Source organism: Phyllobates terribilis, unplaced genomic scaffold, assembly GCF_046119375.1.
Source record: "Phyllobates terribilis strain yellow unplaced genomic scaffold, ASM4611937v1 Scaffold_2__4_contigs__length_985480577, whole genome shotgun sequence".
Taxonomy (NCBI): Eukaryota; Metazoa; Chordata; class Amphibia; order Anura; family Dendrobatidae; genus Phyllobates; species Phyllobates terribilis.
This window is the reverse complement of record NW_027362762.1, coordinates 636,397,745-636,416,964: the sequence shown is the minus strand read 5'-3', so window position 1 is coordinate 636,416,964 and position 19,220 is coordinate 636,397,745. Positions and strand designations below refer to the sequence as shown.

At 46.8% G+C, this 19,220-nt stretch overlaps 1 protein-coding gene across 1 annotated transcript in view; it reads right to left on the bottom strand.

Annotated features, from left to right (window-relative positions):
• The window catches only part of PARL (presenilin associated rhomboid like), an 82,909-nt gene that overhangs the window by 54,703 nt on the left and 8,986 nt on the right, over positions 1 to 19,220 (bottom strand). The window contains exons 2-4 of the mRNA XM_073666605.1: positions 7,560 to 7,690; positions 4,117 to 4,288; positions 2,390 to 2,530 (exon numbers count right to left, since the gene is read on the bottom strand). Coding sequence (XP_073522706.1) covers positions 2,390 to 2,530; positions 4,117 to 4,288; positions 7,560 to 7,621 — 375 coding nt within the window. The 5' untranslated portion in view covers positions 7,622 to 7,690. The remainder of the gene's footprint in view (positions 1 to 2,389; positions 2,531 to 4,116; positions 4,289 to 7,559; positions 7,691 to 19,220) is intronic.

The following is a 19,220-nucleotide window of genomic DNA, read 5'->3' as shown; positions in this document are numbered from 1 at the left end:
ACATATTATTCTAATATTTTATTCTAAGATCTATTAGATAAAATGTACTTTGTTCGTGGCGTAACTCCTTTACGTTTGTTTCCATATGAAAAGGTTCATTGTTATATTTGATAAGGAAAAACTTCCTCAATTGTGAATTTATTTTTTATAAATATCAAGGTGGGCCCACGACTTTTGTCCAAGCTTTTAATTTTGGCCCTCTGAGTATTGAGTTTGACATCACTGAAATATGAAAAAGTTGTTTGCTTTTTAGAGATTGCTGCACAAAAAAAGAAGCAGTGTATAATCATGTCTCAATATAGTACTTTAAACGAGGATCTGTCACTTGCCATGAATATGAATTTTGTTCCCTGGTGTCAATATTCCTGTTCTTCTGAATCTGGTGTTATTTTTTGTTTTTGTGTCTCTCCGTTCCTGAGATATGGCCCCCTCTTTTCTGTATATAGTGAAATTTAGTCTTTTTAGTTAACTGAGCATGATCCTGCAGAAGTCTCCATAGTGAAGCCCAATTATCTAAAAGAATAGACATACAGTACAGACCAAAAGTTTGGATACACCTTCTCATTTAAAGATTTTTCTGTATTTTCATGACTTTGAAAATTGTACATTCACACTGAAGGCATCAAAACTATGAATTAACACATGTGGAATTATATACTTAACAAAAAAGTGTGAAACAACTGAAAATATGTCTTATATTCTAGGTTCTTCAAAGTAGCCACCTTTTGCTTTGATGACTGCTTTGCACACTCTTGGCATTCTCTTGATGAGCTTCAAGAGGTAGTCACCGGAAATGGTCTTCCAACAATCTTGAAGGAGTTCCCAGAGATGCTTAGCACTTGTTGGCCCTTTTGCCTTCACTCTGCGGTCCAGCTCACCCCAAACCATCTCGATTGGGTTCAGGTCTGGTGACTGTGGAGGCCAGGTCATCTGGCGTAGCACCCCATCACTCTCCTTCTTGGTCAAATAGCCCTTACACAGCCTGGATGTGTGTTTGGGGTCATTGTCCTGTTGAAAAATAAATGATGGTCCAACTAAACGCTAACCGGATGGAATAGCATGCCGCTGCAAGATGCTGTGGTAGCCATGCTGGTTCAGTATGCCTTCAATTTTAAATAAATGCCCAACAGTGTCACCAGCAAAGCACCCCCACACCATCACACCTCCTCCTCCATGCTTCACGGTGGGAACCAGGCATGTAGAGTCCATCCGTTCACCTTTTCTGCGTCGCACAAAGACACGGTGGTTGGAACCAGAGATCTCAAATTTGGACTCATCAGACCAAAGCACAGATTTCCACTGGTCTAATGTCCATTCCTTGTGTTCTTTAGCCCAGACAAGTCTCTTCTGCTTGTTGCCTGTCCTTAGCAGTGGACATAGCAGCTATTTTACCATGAAGGCCTGCTGCACAAAGTCTCCTCTTAACAGTTGTTGAACAGATGTGTCTGCTGCTAAAACTCTGTGTGGCATTGACCTGGTCTCTAATCTGAGCTGCTGTTAACCTGCTATTTCTGAGGCTGGTGACTCGGATAAACTCATCCTCAGAAGCAGAGGTGACTCTTGGTCTTCCTTTCCTGGGGCGGTCCTCATGTGAGACAGTTCTTTGTAGCGCTTGATGGTTTTTGTAACTGCACTTGGGGACACTTTCAAAGTTTTCCCAATTTTTCGCACTGACTGACCTTCATTTCTTAAAGTAATGATGGCCACTCATTTTTCTTTATTTGGCTGCTTTTTTCTTGCCATAATACAAATTCTAACAGTCTATTCAGTAGGACTATCAGCTGTGTATCCACTAGACTTCTGCACAACACAACTGATGGTCCCAACCCCATTTATAAGGCAAGAAATCCCACTTATTAAACCTGACAGGGCACACCTGTGAAGTGAGAACCATTTCCGGTGACTACCTCTTGAAGCTCATCAAGAGAATGCCAAGAGTGTGCAAAGCAGTCATCAAAGCAAAAGGTGGCTACTTTGAAGAACCTAGAATATAAGACATATTTTCAGTGGTTTCACACTTTTTTGTTAAGTATATAATTCCACATGTGTTAATTCACAGTTTTGATGCCTTCGGTGTGAATGTACAATTTTCATAGTCATGAAAATACAGAAAAATCTTTAAATGAGAAGGTGTGTCCAAACTTTTGGTCTGTACTGTATTTACAGGGAAGAGACGGTCAAATCTCAGGAGAACAGCGGCATTTACAGCATGTCATTTTTTACCCATCTATGGCAGTTGACAAGTCCTCTTTGACAATGATGCAGCAGTTTGGCCAATACAAGACCTTTTTTTTCATAGCACTTACATACGAGTAGGATTTGCCCTGTAGGCCTATCATAGAATATGAACTACCAATAACTAAATCAGGAATAAAAACTAGTATGGTACCTGTTTCCTGAAGTCTCCATGTTTGGCTGGCCGTAGCTTTTCCAACCAGTCTGCTCGAACGTCGTCTAGATAGTTCTTCATTCTACTCTTTAAGGACTCATATTGCCAAATTGCAGCAGCTCCAAAAGAACAACCTGAAAACTGAGCACAGGTGTTAGTACTTTAACGCTCTTCATCCTGACATAATGCAATTTTCTATATTTTTTTAGCCAATATAAATAAATATATCCATCTAAATTTGTGTCTCTCTTTGATTGGAGTAAAAGACCTTCAAATGTCGCAACATTTTTGTGCAACAGAAATTGAGATAAAATCTTGTGACTTTTGGCATTTTTACGTCTGCTTCGGTCAGCTCCCCCAAAATGGGCAGAGCTGCAGATGAGCCCAAGTGGGAAGGGGCCGCCCGAGAACTTCATTATAAGTTGTGGTGTACGTTACGCTAAAGGCCTCGGGCAACATTTTTGCATATGTTCACACATGGAAGCATATTCACTTTTTTTTTAGTTTTTTTTAACAGCGTGCACCTTGAGCCCTGCTGCACGCAGCAGGTCAATTCTTTCAGCATTTTTGCAGCGCTTTACACCCATGTAGATGTGTGAAAAACGCAAGTAAAAAGGACAGCTTGTTGATTGTTGCTTTATATGTTTGTGATTGTTTTGTGTAGGGTGGGAGGAAATCTCCAGCTTATTATGATTGGACCCCTGGACTATTTAAATGTTTTTACAATATTGTTGTCTTTATTAAGATTTGTAATGAGGCTTCTTGGATGAACAGTCTGGTGCAGAAGAATAGGTGGCTCAGTGGTTAGCCCTGCAGCCTTACAGTGTTGGGGTCCTGGGTTCAAATCCCACCAAGGACAACGACAACATCTGCAAGGAGTTTGTATGTTCTCCCCGTGTTTGTGTGGGTTTCCTCTGGGTTCACCGGTTTCCTCCCACACTCCAAAGACATACTGATAGGGAATCTAGATTGTGAGCCCCAATGGGGACAGTGCCGATAATGTCTGTAAATTGTCTGAATTGTAAAGTGCTGTGGAATATGTTGGCGCTATAGAAATAAAAAGATTATTATTATAAATCAGTTATATTTTATCTCAATAAGTGCTTTTTTCTCTACATTTAATAATTATTTTTTCCATTTTTTAATGTGTTTTACAATTTTGGACCAAGACAAATCGTGAACCCAACAGATAATGGAAATGAATAAAGGAAGTCAATTGTTATTAAATCTAATTTTAAAAACACCCATTCATTAAGGCTTTGCTGCTAGATTTCTGGCACAAAAAAGTTTTAAAAAGTCACATTTTTTTGCACAAATGTGAGGTTGCACAAAAAAAAAAATTTACTTTTGGCGTGTTCACACCATTCTCGCCCTAGCTCCAACAGGGTGGGCGGACCTGGGGTGGGGCAACCACCAAATGACAAATTCATGACAAGCAGTGTTGTTTGCCAAGCCAGAGATCTAACTCTAGCAGGGCTGGAATATAATTTGTGTTAAGGTGCACATAGCGGCGCACACCACTACACGCTTTGCACTATTCAGAGGCGTGAACCTATTAATGAATCAGGTGTGTCCTCTCCAAATCGCCCCCTTAGTATACGGCCAGATGGGCTGATGGTGGCAACGTGACTGAAGAAAACCCTCCCCCAGAGGGGCAATAGTGGCACGAGGATGCCATACCCTTATCATTTATTATTATCATTCTTACATGCTAATGTAACACATACCCCAACTGTAAATAGAAATGGTTTGTAGAGTTTTTTCAGTATGCTGTTACGAGAAAACGGAGCAGGTTCTGGAATGGAATTTCTTAACCCAGAGTTATTCCAAGCTGCAGCTTCAACTCGCTCCGTCTTTTTTGACACTTTTCTGAACCAACTCCTCTGTTCAATAAGAATCCTTGTAAAATAAAATGGCAAGGCAGTTTAGCAAAGCACAAACAATTGGATGTAGGCGTCAAAAGTTCCAGCATATATAATTATATATATCTCTGTGGCGGTGAAAGTATACATACGTTAATTACCCCAGCCACCCATTTGCTCAGTTCACGTATTAAGACTTAGAGCTGAAGCTTGAAATGGATACAAACTAAGGGTGAAGTATTTCCTCTAGGCTTCTCCTTTGTTTTGTGACACTACATGTGTGATCTGCCTATAGAATGGTGGGAAGGCAGGAGAGCTGCTAGTGCAATGTCCCATCCTGAATCAATAACAGCTCATTTATAGGATTTCAATGCTGGATTATTCAGAAATGGCAAAACAGATTTGTACAATAAAAGTTTGGACATAATCAGATTGAAAGCACCTTTATATACATGCCATAGTTTAAGATTTAAAATCCTCACGACAGGTCCCCTTTAAGTAATAGAGCAGCACAGGTATACAGTGGGTACGGAAAGTATTCAGACCCCTTTAAATTTTTCACTCTTTGTTTCATCGCAGCCATTTGGTAAATTCTAAAAAGTTATTTTTTTTCCTCATTAAAGTACACTCTGCACCCCATCTTGACTGAAAAAAAACAGAAATGTAGAAATTTTTGCAAATTTATTAAAAAAGAAAAACTGACATAAGTATTCAGACCCTTTGCTCAGTATTGAGTAGAAGCACCCTTTTGAGCTAGTACAGCCATGAGTCTTCTTGGGAATGATGCAACAAGTTTTTCACACCTGGATTTGGGGATCCTCTGCCATTCTTCCTTGCAGATCCTCTCCAGTTCCGTCAGGTTGGATGGTGAACGTTGGTGGACAGCCATTTTCAGGTCTCTCCAGAGATGCTCAATTGGGTTTAGGTCAGGGCTCTGGCTGGGCCAGTCAAGAATGGTCATAGAGTTGTTCTGAAGCCACTCCTTTGTCATTATAGCTGTGTGCTTAGGGTCATTGTCTTGTTCGAAGGTGAACCTTCGGCCAAGTCTGAGGTCCAGAGCACTCTGGAAGAGGTTTTCACCGAGGATAGCTCTGTACTTGGCCGCATTCATGTTTCCTTCAATTGCAACCAGTCGTCATGTCCCTGCAGCTGAAAAACACCCCCATAGCATGATGCTGCCACCATGTTTCACTGTTGGGATTGTATTGGGCAGGTGATGATCAGTGCCTGATTTTTTCACATTAACACTTAGAATTATCACCAAAAGGTTCTATCTTCGTCTCATCAGACCAGAGAATCTTATTTTTCATAGTCTGGGAGTCCTTCATGTGTTTTTGAGCAAATTCTATGCAGGCTTTCATATCTCTTGCACTGAGGAGAGGCTTCCATCGGGCCACTCTGCCATAAAGGCCCGACTGGTGGAGGGCTGCAGTGATAGTTGACTTTGTGGAACATTCTCCCATCTCCCTACTGCATCTCTGGAGCCCAGCCACAGTGATCTTGGGGTTCTTCTTTACCTCTCTCACCAAGGCTCCTCTCCCACGATTGCTCAGTTTGGCTGGACGGCCAGGTCTAGGAAGACTTCTGGTGGTCCCAAACGTCTTCCATTTAAGGATTATGGAGGCCACTGTGCTCTTAGGAACCTTGAGTAATGCAGAAATTCTTTTGTAACCTTGGTCAGACCTGTGCCTTGCCACAATTCTCTCTCCTTGGGCAGTTCCTTTGAGCTCATGATTCTCATTTGGTCTGACATGCACTGTGAGCTGTGAGGTCTTATATAGACAGGTGTGTGCCTTTCCAAATCAAGTCCTATCAGTTTAATTAAACACAGCTGGACTCCAATGAAGGAGTAGAACCATCTCAAGGAGGATCACAAGGAAATGGACAGCATGGAGTGTCTGAGCAAATGGTCTGAATACTTATGACCATGTGATTTCAGTTTTTCTTTTTTAATAAATTTGCAAAAATTTCTAGATTTCTGTTTGCTTTCAGTCAAGATGGGGTGCAGAGTGTACTTTAATGAGAAAAAAATGAACTTTTTAGAATTTACCAAATGGCTGCAATGAAACAAAGAGTGAAAAATTTAAAGGGGTCTGAATACTTTCCGTACCCACTGTATATTTCAGTTTCTTGATCAATGGCAAAGATGTGCTAAATTTATTAGAAGGCATCTCTTGCTAAATTTCTCCCTACATATTCTGAGGCTTGAATCACATAGACTGCATTTACAGATAGGCCTGTGTTTGAAAACTGTGGTATAGTCACATAGATGCCAAAGGAACTATTTTTCCTTGTCCACAGTATTTACCTATAGGAATGGGGACAGCAAACCGGTTCTGTGTCCTGCCTGAAGCAAAGCCTAGCTGCAGCTCAGGGTACATGTGGAATAACAGCAGTGCCTGTAACTCATAAATGTCAAACTCTGGCCCGCAGGGTGGTTTCATTTGACCCGCGACACCAGAACCACCACCCCTATGTGGGGCCCATTGTTATGTATGGAGGAGAACTATGTGAGGCCCATTATTCTGTATGGAGGACTATGTGAGGCCCATTATTCTTTATGGAGGACTATGTGGGGCCCATTATTCTGTATGGAGGACTATGTGAGGCCCATTATTCTTTATGGAGGACTATGTGGGGCCCATTATTCTTTATGGAGGACTATGTGAGGCCCATTATTCTTTATGGAGGACTATGTGGGGCCCATTATTCTTTATGGAGGACTATGTGGGGCCCATTATTCTTTATGGAGGACTATGTGGGGCCCATTATTCTTTATGGAGGACTATGTGAGGCCCATTATTCTGTATGGAGGACTATGTGAGGCCCATTATTCTTTATGGACGACTATGTGAGGCCCATTATTCTTTATGGAGGACTATGTGGGACCCGTTATTCTGTATGGAGGACTATGTGGGACCCGTTATTCTGTATGGAGCACTATGTGGGGCTCGTTATTCTGTATGGAGCACTATGTGGGGCTCATTATTCTGTATGGAGGACTATGTGGGGCTCATTATTCTGTATGGAGCACTATGTGGGGCTCATTATTCTGTATGGAGCACTATGTGGGGCTCATTATTCTGTATGGAGCACTATGTGGGGCTCATTATTCTGTATGGAAGACTGTGTGGGGCCCAATATACTGTATACTGGTTGGCCTGCAACTTTGTCCAAGTTTTTCATTTTGGCCCTCTGTGTTTGAGTTGGACATCCCTGCTGTAGCTGCAGTCTCCAAAGATAAAGTTGAAGTATAAATTAAAAAAAAAACAAATAAACAAAAACAAAACAAATGTACATGTACCTACCTTCGTCTGTGACATAATCTGGTCCTTGTAGAAGATGTGACTATCCAGCACACAGAATTCATTTTGGTCAGGAATAGCCAGAAAGTTTAGATTCTCCTTAGTCCCTCATATCATATATATATATCTGAAACCTGGAGCATAAATTAACAATTTGCATTTAGGGCTCATTCAGACAAGTACATGTTTTATTAGTCTTTTTCACAGATACCACAGGTACTCATTATACACTATGTTGCTATTCACATGTCTGTGCTTTTTCACTTACAGCGTATCCATGCAAAACATACAAGAGACATGTCCTTTTTTCCCAGTATCACAGATGAGAAGGACCAATACAAGTCTATGGATCCATGAAAAACACGTTCAGCACACGGATGGCATCACAGATGGTTTGTTGTGAAAAACCCCTTTGTCATAATGGCCAAAAGTTCCTGCATTGCCATAGTGTTAATCTTTTTACTTTATTCTCGCATTCCTGGAACTATAAGGGTTTTTTCCTTTTTGTGACAGTCATATGAGGGCTTTTTTCAGGATTAGATGTGTCAGTGGCATATTTTGGGATACATGTAACTTATTAGGCTATGTTCACACATGGCGTTCTTTTAGTGTTTTTTTTCTGCAGCAAAACCTGATCTCTTGGCAAAAAAACAGCTGCATCAAAAAGGCATGTTTTGGTGCGTTTTTCAGGATCCCAAAGTTCAGCTTTGCTTCCACCACAGAAGCATGAACACAGGTCACCAATGCAAGACTTATGTGAAACCATATTAACAAGAATTACAAAATGTAAAAGTGGGGGAGGTCAATTATTCAGGAATAGTTTATACTGGCAGTGCACTGAGTTTGTATGACACTATTTATTTTCACATTATGGGGTCTGTCATTCAGTTGCACAGGTATTGTTCAATTTTACACCTCCCTGTGCCACAGGTATTGTTCAATCTCGCACCTACCTCAGCCAAATGTTGACACTGTACACATCACTAATTTAATTAAACTCTCCTAATACAAACTACCATCTCAGTGACCAAGACAAGATTGTACAATCACAAAAATAAATGTGTTTCACCTACTTCTGTACTTGCTTATTTTCACTAAAAACGCAGCAAAATATGACAGCTATGTTCACTCCAGGCGTTTTTTCACCACCCATTACTTCCACTGAAAGCTGAAAAAACGAAAGAAGTGACATGCTCTATTTTTCAAAAAAAAACTTGCAAAGCACAAAATCCTGATAAAAAAAAACAAGATGTGTGCATGAGATTTCTGGAATTTCATAGACTTTGCAAATTTGCATCAAAAAACACTGAAAAAAAACAAGATGTATGGGCAGCACGGTGGCTCAGTGGTTAGCACTGCAGCCTTGCAGCACTGGGGTCCTGGGTTCAAATCCCACCAAGGAGTTTGTATGTTCTCCCCGTGTTTATGTGGGTTTCCTCCAGTTTCCTCCCACACTTCAAAGACATACTGATAGGGAATGTAGATTGTGAGCCCTAATGGGGACAGCGACGATAATGTATGTAAAGCGCTGCGGAATATGTTGGTGCTATATAAATAAAAAGATTATTATTATTAACATAGCCTTAAACTTTTATTAACTCTTCATGGAAAAGAATATAAACAAAACAGGAATCCTGTCAATTTTAATTTTAAATTCTATGCTATTCACTGTACTGCACAAAATATTAACTTTATTTTGTGGGTCAGTAGGTATAAGGTCATACCAAAGTTATATAGTTGTAGGTTTCATTATTTTTGCCCAGTAAGTGTACTTTGAATTAAAATCATTTGTTTTTGTGTCACCATATTGTGAGAGCCATTGATTTTACAAGTTTCCAGAGCTATTTTTTTTTGCATGACAAAAAAACATTTAGCGGTACATGCAAATTTTTATTACACTCTTTGGGAGGCAAAGTATACAAAAAATAATCAGCAATTCTGTATATATATTATATATATATATATATAATTTTTTTTTTTTTAAAACATCATTCAACATTGACATGTTATCTTTATTCTGCAGATCAATAAAATAAAAAAAACCTATATAATTTGGTATCATTTTGATAAATAAAAAAACAACTTTTTTTTTGGTCACCATATTCTGACACCCCTAACTTTATTATTTCTCTGTAGATGGAGCTCTACGGGGGCTCGTTTTTTGCAGGACAAGCTGTACTTTTTACTGGTACCATGCAAAAATTGTTATCACTTTTAATTATTTTTTTATACTAGGCATGAGGAAAAAATAGTAAATCTAGAATTGTTTCATAATTTTATTTTTCATGGCGTTCACCATGCTGTCGAACGGACGTCACTTTTATTCTGCAGGTTGATACAATAATGATTTTACCCAATTTATACCTTATTTTTACATAAACTAAAAATATATATATTTTATTTTATTTTTTTTTTTGATTGTCCTATTCTGTGAGCCCTAACTTTTTTCATTTTTCTTTTTACAGAGCTGTAAGAGGTTTTTTTTTTTTGCTTAACAAGTTGTAGCTTTTACTGGCACTATTTCTGATTTTTTCTTTTAACAAAAAAACTATTCTGCCATAGTTTTTTTCACAGTACTCACTGTGCGGAATAGATGTTAATATATGGTAGGCTTATAGAACGGGTCGTTAGGAATGCATCCGGATACAAAAGATGTGTCGCATTTGTGGTGGTTTGATTCATTCACAAATAAATAATTCATTTGATTATTAAAATGGAGATTTTTTTTTTTTTTTTAAAGTATAACACCCTGTAATACAGTGTGACACCCCTGTGAGAAAGCGGATGAGAAACGCTGGTAGGGGCAGTCACCTGGGAGATTGCATTAGCATTTAACACTTTGTTATGGCTAATTCTGATTAATCACAATCTTTATGCATATATGTACCTTGCTAGGACACCATCTTTGACTTCCAAACAGCAAATATTATACGACATATAGGACATGAGTTTTGTTAGATGCACATGAACTTTACCCTTTTTCTTTTAGGGAAATATATACTCTCAGGCTGTGTGCACACGATGCGTTTTTAATGCGTTTCCGTGACGTTTTTGCAGCTGCGGAAACGCATTAAAAACGCTTGGTAGAAGGGCAGCAATGTTCCCCAATGGAAATCCGCATGTGCTGTGCACATGCTGCGTTTTTTTCCGCAGCGTTTTTGGTTGGCACAAAAATCCGCAGCATGTCAATTAATTTTGCGTTTCCGCATGCAGAATTGCCTTTTAAATGCATTAAAAAACGCAAGGCAATTCCGCATGTCGAAAAACGCGCGATGAACACTTGCGAAATTCCGCATGCGTTTTTCTGGTTAATGACATGCGGAAATGAAGCGCAAATTTTCCGCTTCATTTCCACAACGTGGGCACATAGCCTCATAGTCAGAATCACAAGTTTTGTACAACCTATCAGGACAAACAGGACTATTTTTGACCTATTTTCTCCTCATGTCTTTTGAATGATGCATTTAAATTCAGAATTTTATGCCCATGTACCCTGTCCTAGTGGAACATCATTTCTTCTTTATGTCCACCTCTTTTTGAGTTTCTTTAATTTATGTCTAATTGATTATGTGTGTGTGTGTATACACTGCTCAAAAAAAAAAGGGAACACTGAAATAACACATCCTAGATCTGAATGAATGAAATATTCTCATTGAATACTTTGTTCTGTACAAAGTTGAATGTGCTGACAACAAAATCGCACAAAAATCATTAATGGAAATCAAATTTATTAACCAATGGAGGCCTGGATTTGGAGTCACCCCCAAAATTAAAGTGGAAAAACACACTACAGGCTGATCCAACTTTGATGTAATGTCCTTAAAACAAGTCAAAATTAGGCTCAGTATTGTGTGTGGCCTCCACGTGCCTGTATGACCTCCCTACAATGCCTGGGCATGCTCCTCATGAGGTTGCGGATGGTCTCCTGTGGGATCTCCTCCAGGATGGCACATCAATGCGAGCTGTGGCAAGGAGGTTGCTGTGTCTGCCAGCATAGCATCCAGAGGCTGGAGGCGCTACCAGGAGACAGGCCAGTACACCAGGAGACGAGGAGGGGGCCGTAGAAGGGCAACAACCCAGCCGCAGGACCGCTACCTCCGCCTTTGTACAAGGAGGAACAGGAGGAGCACTGCCAGAGCCCTGCAAAATGACCTCCAGCAGGCCACAAATGTGCATGTGTCTGCACAAACGGTTAGAAACCGACTCCATGAGGGTGGTATGAGGGCCCGACGTCCACAGATGGGGGTTGTGCTCACAGCCCAACACCGTGCAGGATCCTAGGCATTTGCCACAGAACACCAGGATTGGCAAAGTCACCCCTGGCACCCTATGCTCTTCACACATGAAAGCAGGTTCACACTGAGCACATGTGACAGAGTCTGGAGACGCCATAGAGAGCGATCTGCTGCCTGCAACATCCTTCAGCATGACCGGTTTGGCAGTAGGTCAGTAATGGTGTGGGGTGTCATTTCTTTAGAGGGCCGCACAGCCCTCCATGTGGCCGCCAGAGGTAGCCTGACTGCCATTTGGTACCGAGATGAGATCCTCAGACTCCTTGTGAGACCATATGCTGGTGCGGTTGGCCCTGGGTTCCTCCTAATGCAGGACAATGCCAGACCTCATGTGGCTGGAGTGTGTCAGCAGTTCCTGCAAGATGAAGGCATTGAAGCTATGGACTGGCCCGCCCATTCCCCAGACCTGAATCCGATTGAGCACATCTGGGACATCATGTCTCGCTCCATCCACCAACGTCACGTTGCACCACAGACTGTCCAGGAGTTGACTGGATGCTTTAGTCCAGGTCTGGGAGGAGATCCCACAGGAGACCATCCGCAACCTCATCAGGAGCATGCCCAGGTGTTGTAGGGAGGTCATACAGGCATGTGGAGGCCACACACAATACTGAGCCTCATCAGGAGCATGCCCAGGCGTTGTAGGGACGTCATACAGGTACGTGGAGGCCACACACAATACTGAGCCTCATTTTAACTTGTTTTAAGGACATTACATTAAAGCTGGATTAGCCTGTAGTGTGTTTTTCCACTAATTATATATATATATATATATATATATATATATATATATATATATATATATATATATATATATATTTCACTTCACTCCTGTCCACATATCTTATTCAAATATGGAAGAACATAAATGTATACTTCTCATAAAGAGAAAAATAGAATAAAACGTGTCAATGATCCAAACATCAAACTACGGAGTTCATCACTCCCTCAAAATTTGTTATTCAAAAAATAGCAAACATGTGTCACACTATTATTAGTTTTTAACGGTCCACAAGATGCCTTTGATGATATCCCTTAGTCTCAATGGAAATGCCTCGATGTAGGTTCATCAAGAGGCCATATGGTGAGAGATGCACCCTAAAGGAGTAAAGGTCATGTTGGTAATGTGCTCCTGGGCTATTTGAGGGAGCGATCTTTGAGGAATTCCTCAAATTCCATCATCAATACTGACAGAAGCATGTGAGTGGTTGAAGTGCTGGGATCAGAGCTAGTTCTGGTCTCAACAAATGTAGGAGCTTAGATGAGCAGTCAGCTGGCTCCGGCTGTGGATGACATGGGCACAACTCCTGTGCCATCCTGGAATGTAATTGTATGCCAAAATACTACTTGCAATATGGAAGTATAGGTATGCACATTTGTGGGATGAGGTTAACTGTGAAGAGAACTCCTTTTAGGATGCTCCACTGCCTTTGGACAAGGGCACTTTATATCTTTCAAAGTTGTGAGTGCCTTTAAATGGAATGTCACCACTTTGGAGTTATCAGACCTGTAAAATAGTCATACAGATGATAGAAAAGTAAATCTTACATACCTGTATGGCCCATAGTAGAGGTCTGATTGCAGAGAAAAGTGTTTTAATCAATTCTATTTTGTACCGGTTTAGCGTCCGGGGGACACCAAGAAATCCCCACCTATGTGCTTATTATTCCCCCAAATCCCCGCATATGTGTGTAATTATCATATTCCAGCCTACCCTCCACGTCATAGGGCCCTGTGACAGACTCTGTGACATGCACTGTGATCCCTGACTTCCAGGGCATGCGCAAAGCGCCGCTCGCATGGAGAGCACTTTGCTTCATCCAGGGCCCGTCTCTCCGTGCACTGCGCCGCAGGGTTCTATTGCGCAGGTGCCGGGAAGTCAGGGAGCACAGTGTACGTCACAGGGTCCTGTGACATGCAGGGGAGGGGGGGGGGGATATGATAATAAAGCATACAAGCGGGGATCTGGGGGAATAATAAGCACAAAGGCGAGGATTTCTTGGCGTTCCCCAGACGCCAAGCCGGTACAAAATATAATTGATTAAAGCACTTTTATCGATAATCAGACCTTTACTATGGGCCATACAGGTAAGTATAGATTTACTTTTCTATACCCTGTATGGCCATAGTAGAGGTCTGATATCTCCCAGAGGGTGACACATTCCCTTTAACCTAAGGGCAGCGACGAGCGCCGAGGAGACAGCCTGAGGGCAGCGACGAGCGCCGAAAAGACAGCCTGAGGGCAGCGACGAGCGCCGAAAAGACAGCCTGAGGGCAGCGACGAGCGCCGAAAAGACAGCCTAAGGGCAGCGCCGAGCGCCGAGGAGACAGCCTGAGGGCAGCGCCGAGCGCCGAGGAGACAGCCTGAGGGCAGCGCCGAGCGCCGAGGAGACAGCCTGAGGGCAGCGCCGAGGAGACAGCCTGAGGGCAGCGCCGAGGAGACAGCCTGAGGGCAGCGCCGAGGAGACAGCCTGAGGGCAGCGCCGAGGAGACAGCCTGAGGGCAGCGCCGAGGAGACAGCCTGAGGGCAGCGCCGAGGAGACAGCCTGAGGGCAGCGCCGAGGAGACAGCCTGAGGGCAGCGCCGAGGAGACAGCCTGAGGGCAGCGCCGAGGAGACAGCCTGAGGGCAGTGCCGAGGAGACAGCCTGAGGGCAGCGCCGAGCGCCGAGGAGACAGCCTGAGGGCAGCGCCGAGGAGACAGCCTGAGGGCAGCGCCGAGCGCCGAGGAGACAGCCTGAGGGCAGCGCCGAGCGCCGAGGAGACAGCCTGAGGGCAGCGCCGAGGAGACAGCCTGAGGGCAGAGACGAGCGCCGAAAAGACAGCCTGAGGGCAGAGACGAGCGCCGAAAAGACAGCCTGAGGGCAGAGACGAGCGCCGAAAAGACAGCCTGAGGGCAGCGCCGAGGAGACAGCCTGAGGGCAGCGCCGAGCGCCGAAGAGACAGCCTGAGGGCAGCGCCGAGCGCCGAGGAGACAGCCTGAGGGCAGTGCCGAGGAGACAGCCTGAGGGCAGCGCCGAGCGCCGAGGAGACAGCCTGAGGGCAGTGCCGAGGAGACAGCCTGAGGGCAGCGCCGAGCGCCGAGGAGACAGCCTGAGGGCAGTGCCGAGGAGACAGCCTGAGGGCAGCGCCGAGCGCCGAGGAGACAGCCTGAGGGCAGCGCCGAGCGCCGAGGAGACAGCCTGAGGGCAGCGCCGAGGAGACAGCCTGAGGGCAGAGACGAGCGCCGAAAAGACAGCCTGAGGGCAGAGACGAGCGCCGAAAAGACAGCCTGAGGGCAGCGCCGAGGAGACAGCCTGAGGGCAGCGCCGAGCGCCGAGGAGACAGCCTGAGGGCAGAGCCGAGCGCCGAGGAGACAGCCTGAGGGCAGAGCCGAGCGCCGAGGAGACAGCCTGAGGGCAGAGCCGAGCGCCGAGGAGACAGCCTGAGGGCAGAGCCGAGCGCCGAGGAGACAGCCTGAGGGCAGAGCCGAGCGCCGAGGAGACAGCCTGAGGGCAGAGCCGAGCGCCGAGGAGACAGCCTGAGGGCAGAGCCGAGCGCCGAGGAGACAGCCTGAGGGCAGAGCCGAGCGCCGAGGAGACAGCCTGAGGGCAGAGCCGAGCGCCGAGGAGACAGCCTGAGGGCAGAGCCGAGCGCCGAGGAGACAGCCTGAGGGCAGAGCCGAGCGCCGAGGAGACAGCCTGAGGGCAGAGCCGAGCGCCGAGGAGACAGCCTGAGGGCAGAGCCGAGCGCCGAGGAGACAGCCTGAGGGCAGAGACGAGGAGACAGCCTGAGGGCAGCGCCGAGGAGACAGCCTGAGGGCAGAGACGAGCGCCGAGGAGACAGCCTGAGGGCAGAGACGAGCGCCGAGGAGACAGCCTGAGGGCAGAGACGAGCGCCGAGGAGACAGCCTGAGGGCAGAGACGAGCGCCGAGGAGACAGCCTGAGGGCAGAGACGAGCGCCGAGGAGACAGCCTGAGGGCAGAGACGAGCGCCGAGGAGACAGCCTGAGGGCAGAGACGAGCGCCGAGGAGACAGCCTGAGGGCAGAGACGAGCGCCGAGGAGACAGCCTGAGGGCAGAGACGAGCGCCGAGGAGACAGCCTGGGGGCAGAGACGAGCGCCGAGGAGACAGCCTGGGGGCAGAGACGAGCGCCGAGGAGACAGCCTGGGGGCAGAGACGAGCGCCGAGGAGACAGCCTGGGGGCAGAGACGAGCGCCGAGGAGACAGCCTGGGGGCAGAGACGAGCGCCGAGGAGACAGCCTGGGGGCAGAGACGAGCGCCGAGGAGACAGCCTGGGGGCAGAGACGAGCGCCGAGGAGACAGCCTGGGGGCAGAGACGAGCGCCGAGGAGACAGCCTGGGGGCAGAGACGAGCGCCGAGGAGACAGCCTGGGGGCAGAGACGAGCGCCGAGGAGACAGCCTGGGGGCAGAGACGAGCGCCGAGGAGACAGCCTGGGGGCAGAGACGAGCGCCGAGGAGACAGCCTGGGGGCAGAGACGAGCGCCGAGGAGACAGCCTGGGGGCAGAGACGAGCGCCGAGGAGACAGCCTGGGGGCAGAGACGAGCGCCGAGGAGACAGCCTGGGGGCAGAGACGAGCGCCGAGGAGACAGCCTGGGGGCAGAGACGAGCGCCGAGGAGACAGCCTGAGGGCAGAGACGAGCGCCGAGGAGACAGCCTGAGGGCAGAGACGAGCGCCGAGGAGACAGCCTGAGGGCAGAGACGAGCGCCGAGGAGACAGCCTGAGGGCAGAGACGAGCGCCGAGGAGACAGCCTGAGGGCAGAGACGAGCGCCGAGGAGACAGCCTGAGGGCAGAGACGAGCGCCGAGGAGACAGCCTGAGGGCAGAGACGAGCGCCGAGGAGACAGCCTGAGGGCAGAGACGAGCGCCGAGGAGACAGCCTGAGGGCAGAGACGAGCGCCGAGGAGACAGCCTGAGGGCAGAGACGAGCGCCGAGGAGACAGCCTGAGGGCAGAGACGAGCGCCGAGGAGACAGCCTGAGGGCAGAGACGAGCGCCGAGGAGACAGCCTGAGGGCAGAGACGAGCGCCGAGGAGACAGCCTGAGGGCAGAGACGAGCGCCGAGGAGACAGCCTGAGGGCAGAGACGAGCGCCGAGGAGACAGCCTGAGGGCAGAGACGAGCGCCGAGGAGACAGCCTGAGGGCAGAGAGGTCTTAACAACCAGAACTTAAGTTTGAAATATGATGAGCACTAAGACAAAAACCTGACAAGAGTGCATCAGATGCTATGCACCTAATACTGAATCCACCCCCAGCTGGCTTTTCATTACTCTGTGCCTATAGTGGAGCAGGACATGGCAGGGTTTGGCAGTAGTGTGAATACCGCCTTAAAAGGTACTGTTCTTCACTTTATTATTTTCTTAGTGTGGCAGGAGAGAATGAAATGGTAAATGGATATAGCTAGTGGGTGTATTCCAAAACTGTGAGGGAAATGGCATGTGGAGTAGTGACCGATATCACATCAGAGCAGTCTTACCAAACGATTATGCTTCCGCATCCATTTAGGCGATTCAGGAAGAAGCATTAATAAAGCGAGAAAGAGTAAAAAAAAAAAACAACAAAACAAAAAAAAGAATGAATGAAAACAAATAAAAACCTTTTGATGGGCTGCTTAGCACATATATGAAGAGTTCGGTACATTTTTTTCCTAAAGTCAATGTGACATTAAAGAAGTTGTCCACTACTTTTTTTATTGATACCCGTAGGATAAGGCATCAATGTCTGATCAGTCGGGGTCCCGCACCCGGCACCCCGCTGATCAGCTGTTATCCGTGCCGGCGGCGGCCGCAAGTGCTTACCTACGGAGCCTGGCCGTCTAGTTGTAGTGGCCGTTGCAGGGTACTACACATCCGCCTCCCATTGAATTGAACAGATATAAATAATACACTGTAGTACATGGATAGGGCATCAATGAAAAAGTAGCGTACAACTTCTTTAAGGCTGGTTTCCCATGATCAGTAATACTAGCGCGCTGGACGCAGTGAATTTTTGCTGCATCCCAAACACTGCGTTGTACACTACAAGCACAGCCATCTTAAGCAAGGGTGTAACATACCTGGCGGCGCCCTTGCATGGTGGTCCATCTCCCACTGTGCAAGAGCGCGCACTTGATCTCCAGTCCAGAATGTCTCTCTGGCTTCCCTCCATGCTGTCTGTTTGTGTCTGTTTCTGCTGCTTAAGGGCGGCGCCCGATCACTTCCTGCTTTTTGTACCTGCTGTGGGTCACACCCCTTGTGCGTCCTCAGCCTATTGCTGTCTGTCACCTGGTATATAACCCAGCTGCTCCAATCAATCCCTGCCTGAGCATTGTGTTTCATTCAGTGTGTGCTTGCACTCTGAAGGTGCCAGGTCCCGTTCTGTGTTCTCTTGTCTGCCTATCCTGGAGGCTGTATTTCCAGGCCTGTCTGAACACGCTCCTAGCCTGTTCCTCCCGCCTTCTAGGGGCCGATTACCTAGACCCGCTCCTGTATCTTGTCTGTCCTGTCTGAACACGCTCCTAGCCTGTTCCTTCCGCCTTCTAGGGGCCGATTACCTAGACCCGCTCCTGTATCTTGTCTGTCCTGTCTGAACACGCTCCTAGCCTGTTCCTCCCGCCTTCTAGGGGCCGATTACCTAGACCCGCTCCTGTATCTTGTCTGTCCTGTCTGAACACGCTCCTTGCCTGTTCGTCCCGCCCCTCTGGGGGCCGTATTCCCAGACCCGCTCCTGTATCCCGCTGCAGTGTCGGTCTCCTCCGTACACTCAGTTCCAGTTTGTACTCTCTCCTATCTTTTACCTGTTTTTTCTCTATGTCCGTTCCTTTCCTTTTTCTGCAGAGTCTGAACTCGTACCTAACTCCTGCTTGTTGTCTCTGTACTCCCGTTTGTGGTCCACTTGCTACTTCACTGCCAGTACCCTGTGGGTATCTGGCTCTGTCTTTCCCTTCCTGTCTGTTCCGTGTGAACAGAGCCCTGTCCGTCCTGCTCTGACTCCTTGCTCACTGCTCCGGCAGCCTCGCTCCGCTCTGACCCTTATGCCCACTGCTCCGGCAGTCTCGCTCAGCTCTGACCCTTATGCCCATTGCTCCGGCAGTCTCGCTCAGCTCTGACCCTTTGCTCACCGCTCCAGGCGGTCTCGTCCTGCCCTGCTCTTGCTCACCGCTCCAGGCGGTCTCGTCCTGCCCTGCTCTTGCTCACCGCTCCAGGCGGTCTCGTCCTGCCCTGCTCTTGCTCACCGCTCCAGGCGGTCTCGTCCTGCCCTGCTCTTGCTCACCGCTCCAGGCGGTCTCGTCCTGCCCTGCTCTTGCTCACCGCTCCAGGCGGTCTCGTCCTGCCCTGCTCTTGCTCACCGCTCCAGGCGGTCTCGTCCTGCCCTGCTCTTGCTCACCGCTCCAG